An 8,929-nucleotide genomic window follows, 5' to 3' on the forward strand; every position below is an offset into this window, starting at 1 on the left:
AGAACTAAATTGTAAAATAAGCCCACGTTAAGGGAAAGTAAAGAAGAAGAAGTTCTATGGTTGCTAACAACAAAAAAGCTTGGTTGTCAAGGCGTTAGCCCCGCCAGTTTCACTTGCCGGAGGGTGTGGATTAATTTCCTACCGAGAGGTATAGGTGTTACAGTCGTTATCAATTTGTTTAAAAGTTCAAAACCTGGTTGCAAGTTGACCGCACATTGTTGGGACAAATAAATAATTAAAACGTAACACAAAACAAAAAATTGTGGGAGCATTGGGGCTTATGATATGAACAAACTTTATAAAAATTTACAATTTCCAAAATATAAATAAAAACTAATCTTCACTGGAATTTGAATATTCACATTAAATATCACTTAGGTATATTTCACAAAAGACTAAGGATAAAATTAAATAATAGTATTAGAAATAATCACCCTGTTCTGCAAACAAATCAGACCCTTTACGCATAACAATTGAAGTCCCTTTTTTATGTAAATCCATAATTTCTTTTGTTAATTTGTCAACTTCGCTTTTTAATTGGCAACACTTCCTCACTTCAAAAGCCAATTCTTTGATTTTGTTAAAATCCCTCTTTGAATTGAGAAATTTTTCTCCAAGGATATTCAAATCATTTAAAGCTTGAATGAGTCTGTTATAATCCTCTTGGCTAGTCAGAGGTTTAATGTTCTGAGTACTAACACAACTAAACTTTTCTTGTAAAGCCTCATGCATTTCCTTTAGATGCTTCTCAATATCTGATATGTTGCAAACTAAATTCAGTTCATCCATGCTAAGCTGCAGTGCATTCATTTGTTCAATAGCTTCACTTTGATTTTTCAGATTTTCAATGCTGGTAACAATTTCATCATAGGTAGATTTTAGTTTTTGCAATGTCTCTGAAAAAATTATTATTTGATCCCTCAAGATGGTCTCTTGTCCTTTAATTGTGTTTTTTACAATTTCTTGCTTCATTAAAGCTTGAAGGTATTCGCTGTAAGCTAAATCATACTCTAGTTCCAAATCATTGACTGCTGCATTCAGTTTGGCCTTGGACCGTGCATTTTCAGATCCAAACATAGTTATATCCAGATTTCTCCGAACAGTTTGATTCAGATTAGAAGTGCTTGCAGACATTGATCGCGTTCCTATCAACGTTGCATTCAGATCTTGTTTTCGAGAACTTCTAGGTTTTAAAAATTTTGATCCAGAGCCCAAGGGTAACAGAAAATTCGACCGTTTTGGATCCATTCTTATTCAAATCACATTAAGGTTAGAGTGCAAATAATTTCTTGTGTGCATCGTCCATCATGGATCACAGAAATGTACGTTATTGCACACACATGGTTATTTTTTTCATGAACCATATTTGTTAAATGTAAATCAAGCTGCTGTTAGATTTAGTGAGTAGTAAATTCAGTGTGGTTAGAGACGCAATCTCAAAATCTCACACGCAAAATGTAATATAAGGAAAACCGCAACGAAAAGCGTTTTTACAAAACATTTGAAAATCTTCTATGTTGAAAAGTATTTGCTGGTTTTTAACTATCGATGTAAAATTAAAAATTAAAGTCAGAATATTTTCCATTCAACTGAATAAATATGAATAAGCTTACAGGACGTTTTTAAGTATTCGTTTTTTCGGTGGGATAGTTCCCCCTTCCGACCAATTTTGTACAGTTTATCTCTGGTAACAAGTTAAGCCAAATATTTTTTTTGAGGTTAATTCAATCAATTGTAAATAAATATAGAATTGCCTATAAAAACTGGAGCCCTCAAAAGACTCAACATGAAAGTGCATTTATTCGTACTTTTCTTGAGTGTCTTAATAAAAGATGGTAAGATTCTCGACCATTATTGGATTTCATCTATAAAAGGGTGTGGTTGTATAATGGGGACCGTAGTTTTAGGCCTATCCCTTTGGTGTTATCAGTGTGTATCCACACAGCCAGGATGTGGAACGCCATTCAATTGGCTTTGGCACTGGACTAAAGTGTGTCCAGAAGATAATGATGTTTGTGTAAAAATTATAGAACAAAAGGAAGGTACCACAGTGATAACTCGTGATTGCTTGAGTAGTATGCTTGCCATACGAACTGATATTCCAGCGGATCATTACGAAGGTTGCAGACCTGCCGCGGTCGATACTAAACTGGCCAATTATGTGAATAATTCCATCAAAGAGTTAGACATTTACAGGTAATCAGCAAAGGGTTTGAACATTAAGGTACTGAAGTTTGTTTTTCCAGGAATTACTATGATAATACAACTTGGTGTTTCTGCTTCTTGGATGAAAGGTGTAACGATGGCTTTTCATCTCGTCCTTCAACAAATATAGTTTTGTTTGGATTAATATTTATAGTTGGTAACATATTTTTATTTTTATAGTCCGTTGTTAATTTAGAAAATATTTCCGTCCATTAATATGATGCAGAAGGATAGTGTTTCCTTCATGGCTCATAGTGATTGTGGTTTTTCCATTGAAAGAAAAACAGTTATTTTTTATATACTTTTTTGTAACTTTTTATATTGAATTTGTGTGGTGCAAACAATGTGAGATATATGTTATAGCTTGCATATTTTTAAAATGTATACAGGCAGTTTCAAAACAAATGCGAAAAACTTCAGTGGGTGATTCCTTCCTTAAAGGGTAGTTTGTAAGGGCAAAAGCCAGCAATTAGGAAGATCTCGCGGTACAAATAATTTTTTTATTCTTTGATCTTAGAAATGAAAATAATTAGGACAATAAAATATTACAATTATAAAAACACCCCTATGGTGCTTTTCTGAATTTAAGGAAAAATTTATGCATTGACAAAAAATATTTTTTATTTTGTTTTATTTAGAAACTTTTGCCCCTACAATTTTTTCACAATACCATTTCCAAATGAAAAAAAAATCTAGCGGGGGTTTTAAACAAAGAATTGTCTTAAGTTCAAATTTGTTTTGCCGCACCCTGTATATTTGACATTTATTTAAAATAAGGACAATTGCTATAGTAAAAATTATTTTACATTGATTGTTACTCTTTTTGTTTTTTTGAAGTTATTAACAAAAATCTCAACAAATAACATATATTTAATATCCATCAGTAAAGTTGTGTCACATTACAGTATATCTTACTTTAAAACCTAAACTACATCACAGATTGTCTCCCCAAAAGTGTGTTGTTACATGAGTTGCACACTCTCACAGGTTTCGCAGATGACGGTAGTGACATTAGATTTTCCGAGCAAGTGTTACAGAATATCTCGCCACAATTTCGGCAATGGTGCTACAACATTGAAACTATAACACTTCAAATGATGATTCGCTGTACACCTACCCTTCTCCTCGTGATATTAAATTCCTTGCAACACGATTTACAGTGAGTTGCCGTTTTGTCATTTACCCAGGTACTATTCGCATTGTTTTTGTTTACTTCCTCTTTTAAATCTGAAATCTGCAACTTGGTGTCTCTAAGTTGAGCACCCACTTCTTCGAGAGTATGCTCTTGCTCGAGGCAGTGGTCTTTTAGAGTGTAGTACTCTTCCTGGAGGGTTGCATATTTCTATATAGACAAAAACGAAATAATACTAATTGATTTGTATCAGGTTGGGCATACCTCTGCCAATATCCGAAGCTGACTGTTTTCATGCTGCAACTTGGAAATTCTTTCCCTATCTTGGTGCAATGTTTCTTGCAATGAAACACGCCATTCTCTTTCTATTTTTAAGTCTTCCTCCTTATTGTTTACCTTTTCTTCTACTTGTACCGCTTGCATATGAAGCTCTTTTTTGACCTGTTCCATCGAGGCTCTGCTCATCTCACAATTCTTGTACCTTAAATGCAGATTCTAATAAATCTGTCACCCTCAGATGAGTGAAATGGCACCTAGTGTTGAGACACTAATAATAAGCAAAACGAAAGGAAAAACGTATTTTAAAATGAAAGGATGGCAAACCAACAATACAACAAAACCAAAGAAAAAAAAACATGCGGGATGGTTTGGGTTAGAAATAAAACCACCTCATTTAAAAGCTACAGATTTTATTTGTTAAGTAAACATTCGTTTTGGAATGAAAATGACATATTTTATAAAATAACATCTACTTACTATACCCTAAATGTTTACAAGAATATACTCCACAAACATTTACTGGTGACTAGAAACGTTGTTTTATTAAGTTTAGTGTAGTTTTATACGTTGCTAGCTTAGATCATGCAGCTGCTGTAGTGAAGGTTTGCCAACATTTCCAAGTTCGGATATTATTTTGGGTTACATAAAATTGAATAAGATCAACATTTAAAGCTATTTGGAATGCGTTTCGATCTTTTTAAGAAGCACCAACCTCAAGAACTTTCACTGGAACTAACTGATGTTTGCCATTTGCCTACTTGTTTTTCACAGCCTACTATAGACGAAAGTTCTTGTTGTCATTGCAATGATTCCCATAGCTTGCTTAGCATGGTTAAAAAATGTGATTTTTGATATGGTACACACTGGGGCAAAACACATATAAAATTGGTGTTTAAATTAGTCTTATTTCAAATGTTCATAGAAACTGTTTTATATATAGACACTGCATACCAAAACTTTTATTATTATTCAATACATGATAGTTTACTAGATTTACTTAGAGGTTATAAATAAGTCCAGTTGAGTTTTTTTTTGTTTAGTACTAGTAAGTAAAATCATTGTTTGGCCCAGTGTGTGGTACAGTAAACAAAAATTGTTAGAAACATAAAATTGTGTACCTACTTAGCTTCTAACGTCTGTATTGTATCTGTCAGAGTTTGCGCCTTAGCCTCTACCTTCGTAATTAACTCTGTTTTATGTTTTAATGATGCTTCGCTCTCCTGAAATAAGTCGATTGTTTCTCAATGTCCTATTGTCGAAATTCATTAAAGTAAATTGTGTCTTCTAACCAAAAAAAAATATAACCATGCTTAAACTTTTCACATTAAGTTTTGGGAAATACCTATTCTACCATTTATTAAAACAATAAATCATATTTATGCGATTATAAATTTAAGGAGTACTTTTTTCATCATCAGATTTCGTGTCCAAATCGAGTTTAACAAACGAATCTGTCGAATCAGACGATAACGAAATTTTCGCGTCATCATTAGCATCCTGTTCCTTATTACCCTCTTTTTTAGAGGCACACTCTTTAAGATGATCGGGCATTAAGTTTTTAGGGATATTCTCTTTGTTTTCGACCTTAGACTGGCAAGAGCGCTTATCGATTCGCCTATCGAATGATTTCTTATCGTCTTTCAACAGATGATTATACTTTTCAAGATTATTAAGGATCTTGCCGATCTGTCCAGCTTTTGCTTGTAGCCTCGTCACCATCTCTCCTTTTTGCGTAAGTTCCATTTCACACTCCTATAATTCCCCAAATATCTTAATGTACACATAAATGGTCACCTGAACGTAAATAATGCGCAACAAGTCTTTTTCCCATATCCATCGAAATAATGTTACCCGACTAAAATAGCCCAAATTTCCTTTTTTTTTGGGAACAAAATTTCTCCTGATCTTTGCTAATTGAAATAGACAAAATTTACCCCCTTGATTTGGAAAAAGTGTTATTAGTTAAGTATTAAATGATCTACATAAATGAATATATATTTTTTAATCAATCTAAATCGCTTTCTTAGCATTTTCTTAAGTGTATTTTTGACCACGACAAAATATTTTTTACATAAATTTCCGTCATGTTTGACTACTGTTAACTAAATGTTATACCACACACTCACCTGAAGCTTTTTGTACATCTCCAAATTGATCAGTTTTATATCATCCAGCTGTCGCCTCAAGGACACAATTGTGTCCTGTTTTTCGTGAATATCCTTCTCCAATAATTTCATGGCGACTTCCATTTCTGCCTTCAGACACATCTGAAAGTTCCAGTTGGTAAAAATCTCAATCTACAATCCAAAAACCAAAATTACTTGTATTTCAAGCTCGTGGTCGGATTCTTGTCTCAGTTTCCTTTCCTCTTCTAGCCGGTGCTTCAACTCTTCTAATTCGCCAGAAGCAACTTTGGTTTCCTTATCGTTTAAATTTGTTATGTGCACCCCACTGAGGCTCATTGAGTATCCTCCTGGATCTCTGCCGCACTCCTGCCTCAGCTGTCTATTCTCTTCATAGAGAGCAAGCAGGTTATTTTTAGCAATAGCCAGATCTTCTTTCATCAATGCGTTGGTCGTTGTTAAACCCTCAACTTTGTTTTGTAGGTTGGCCACTGTAGCGCTATAAAATAGAAAGGTTATCATCTAAACCTCAGCCGCATCGCTTAGGTACTTTAGATGCCGGTTCAGTTCTTCTATATAATTTTTCTGATCTAAAACTGTGGTCATGTTGTCGCCCTGTTCGTCCCCACTGGAATCGGTGGAAACTTGATTTGAAGACCTCAGATACAAAGAAAAATCAATCACACCCTGAGGACAATCCAAATCTTCCTCCTGGAAACACATAGTTGTACTCCAGTTTACAAGTTACTCAAACACACCTTAACACATAGATTGCAATCGATAACGTTCAAACCCACCAAAAGACCTATAATCACAATGGCCTCATCACTCAACATTAAAGCGTCGGGCTCAAAATATTCAACAAGAGCCTCCTCTTTGTGATCGATCAATATTTTCAAATAGTCTGCCAATTTTTTCTGCATGAGGGCCAATCTAAGCCATGCGCGAGCTCGACCCATGTGCGTTCTAAAAAAACAAAAACCTTAAGTGGAATGGAAAAATAACTGAACGGAGCCTACTTCACTGTAGGTAGGTCTCGCACACTGGCTGTAATATCTTGGGCTTCAGGAGTGTACTTTTCAACCATTTGGAGGATGTCCCATAGTTCTTTTTTTGGACCCAATAGGCCCTAGAGTAAATTTAAAATGGTCAGAAATATTCAGGAGTGGGGTTATTGGTAATACCTTTTTTGGTCTCAGACCGTGACGCAATACATGCTCTAGGACGATAAAAAAGTGTTGGAGGGGCATATGGTCTGAATCCAACATTCGTCCATATCTCAAAGACTGCTCTATCAGCTCTTTCACAACGAGTTTGCTTATGTTAACTAAGTTGCTTCTTTCAATCGACGCTGGATCCCTACCTATAAACATTTTTCTTTGTGACGGACGATATAGAATATAGGTTTATATTAAAAATTCTTTACATGAAAAATATTTTTCATTTATTTAAATTTTAGAGTATGAAAATGAATAATAAACGAATTCATGAAGCATAACTAACATGGCTTCTCAGGAAACGTAAATTTAAAAATTTTTGAGCGTCTATATGTATAAATATGTATAATGTACGTTTATTCGCAACGTTTTGTCATTCCACGATTTTCAGACAAAGGTGATCTTATCAATTAAAGACAACGCGCAAAAGTACCAAATAGAGAAACCGGAACGTCCGGGGATGGTGGGGACATTGCTTTACTGCTGACAGACTCCTGCATGTTGAATTCCACGTCCTGTAGCTCTTTGAGGCAAAGCCATTCACCATCGACGCTCACTCGGAAATTACACAGATAAATGGTGTCTTGGGCACCCGCAACTTCTTGCTCAGCAACATTCGCTACCCCAGATTCGGGCAACTCTTGAACTTTCATGGTACTAATTAGATGTGCACCAAGATATATAATTCACAGATTGATATTGTTGCGTATTTCATCGGAAAAGACGCGCGCGACACAATCAGCCAACGGGCATATTGATTTCATCCTTCATGGCGTCGCGGCGCCACCAGAATCAATAGACGGCGGTGGATTGTTCTATACGGGAGACCGTCGAAAAGTAACGTGTTTGATCACAGAATGAGACCCTGGCGCATGCGGTAAAACTTTGTATAATAACATTTTATAGTGGGCGAATTGTAAAATACCCAGGTAGAAATTGATTGAAAATTAAAATTAAATAAAAAAAAATTAAAAGATTAAAAATATCCCGTTTGAATTATCAGCATTACTTTCAAAACTAATTTTCATTGCCATTAACTGCATAAGAATATAATAAAACAAATAATATAAACTTGGCCCTGGAGGAGGGAAAATGGCATTGTTATAATAAAGGATATTTGATTAATATAATACGATAATATTTCAATTATAAAGGATATATTAGATATATCAGATTTAATAAATTTAAGAACGTGCTTTTCGAGGCACTAGTATGTCTGTATTTCTCGGGTTACTATAATTGTGATTTATGTTAACTACCTATGGAAAACGAATCAGTTTCGATTAATTTTTCTTTTCGGCCGAACAGAACATATTTTAAAAATCTATTTTAGTGCGCTAACCAAAAAAAAAAAGTTTAAACCTTCCATACATCGAGAGAGTTTGAAGAATTTGCGTTGGGGTAGTAAAAACATATGCTGATAGAATTGGAAATTCGATGCACCTCTTACCGTTCAGCTGTTTAGGCTTTTTCTGATCTGACCTCGAAACTAAGAGATTTGACCACTGGAATTCAGACGACACGGACGAAGATCTGGAGAAATTCCACCTGGTATTGGTTTCGACTGGATTTGTTGGCGAACCTTCACTACTAGCAGCCATTTTCACTGCATTGGAATAAAAATATGTATCGGTATGTTGTTTGTTTTGGGGCGCAAACGTCAAACACTGACGCTAATCATATGGAAATCTCTTCCATGTTGCCAAATATTTATCTTTTATATCAGAGTCTAGTTTGGGATGGAATTTCATTACAGCCTAAAGATTACAACACAACGTTCGGCTGTTTTTTTTATATAATAAACATCTTGGTAAACGAGACAATGTGATAAATTACAGATGAGACATTATTGTTACCTTTGGCAACCACGCTAGAGCAATTCAACTGTGTTTACCTGGTTGCATATATTTACATTAGGTCGACCTACCAATATTAAAGCATGGTCTCCAAAAAGACCATATTCTATAAACACA

At 34.8% G+C, this 8,929-nt stretch overlaps 2 protein-coding genes across 5 annotated transcripts; one reads left to right on the forward strand and one right to left on the reverse strand.

Moving 5' to 3' along the window:
• The first annotated feature begins 49 nt into the window (after positions 1–49).
• On the forward strand, positions 50–7,469 carry LOC132701212 (uncharacterized). The gene is made up of 4 exons (XM_060668977.1): positions 50–1,835; positions 1,902–2,196; positions 2,247–2,362; positions 7,348–7,469. Exons 1-4 carry the CDS (start codon positions 1,787–1,789, stop codon positions 7,368–7,370), a joined length of 483 nt encoding a protein of 160 aa, XP_060524960.1. The 5' UTR covers positions 50–1,786; the 3' UTR covers positions 7,371–7,469.
• Positions 3,058–8,644, reverse strand: LOC132701206 (RUN and FYVE domain-containing protein 2). 4 transcript variants are annotated; one of them, XM_060668969.1, is made up of 11 exons: positions 8,407–8,644; positions 6,924–7,102; positions 6,759–6,868; positions 6,498–6,705; positions 6,290–6,450; positions 5,938–6,238; positions 5,743–5,883; positions 4,739–4,836; positions 3,602–3,818; positions 3,323–3,547; positions 3,058–3,271 (listed from the first exon to the last, which is right to left on the reverse strand). In XM_060668969.1, the coding sequence occupies exons 1-11, from the start codon at positions 8,555–8,557 to the stop codon at positions 3,134–3,136; spliced, it is 1,929 nt and encodes a 642-aa protein (XP_060524952.1). In that variant the 5' UTR covers positions 8,558–8,644; the 3' UTR covers positions 3,058–3,133. The 4 variants fall into 4 exon arrangements, 3 of the variants coding, with proteins under 3 accessions (XP_060524952.1, XP_060524951.1, XP_060524953.1); XM_060668968.1 differs by lacking the exon at positions 8,407–8,644 and adding an exon at positions 7,390–8,331; XR_009618733.1 differs by lacking the exons at positions 3,058–3,271; positions 3,323–3,547; positions 8,407–8,644 and adding an exon at positions 7,390–8,322 and having other exon boundaries at positions 3,768–3,818; positions 4,739–5,368.
• Between the last annotated feature and the right edge of the window lie 285 nt (positions 8,645–8,929).

Source organism: Cylas formicarius, unplaced genomic scaffold (assembly GCF_029955315.1).
Source record: "Cylas formicarius isolate icCylForm1 unplaced genomic scaffold, icCylForm1.1 PGA_scaffold_4__25_contigs__length_36172078, whole genome shotgun sequence".
NCBI lineage: Eukaryota > Metazoa > Arthropoda > Insecta > Coleoptera > Brentidae > Cylas > Cylas formicarius.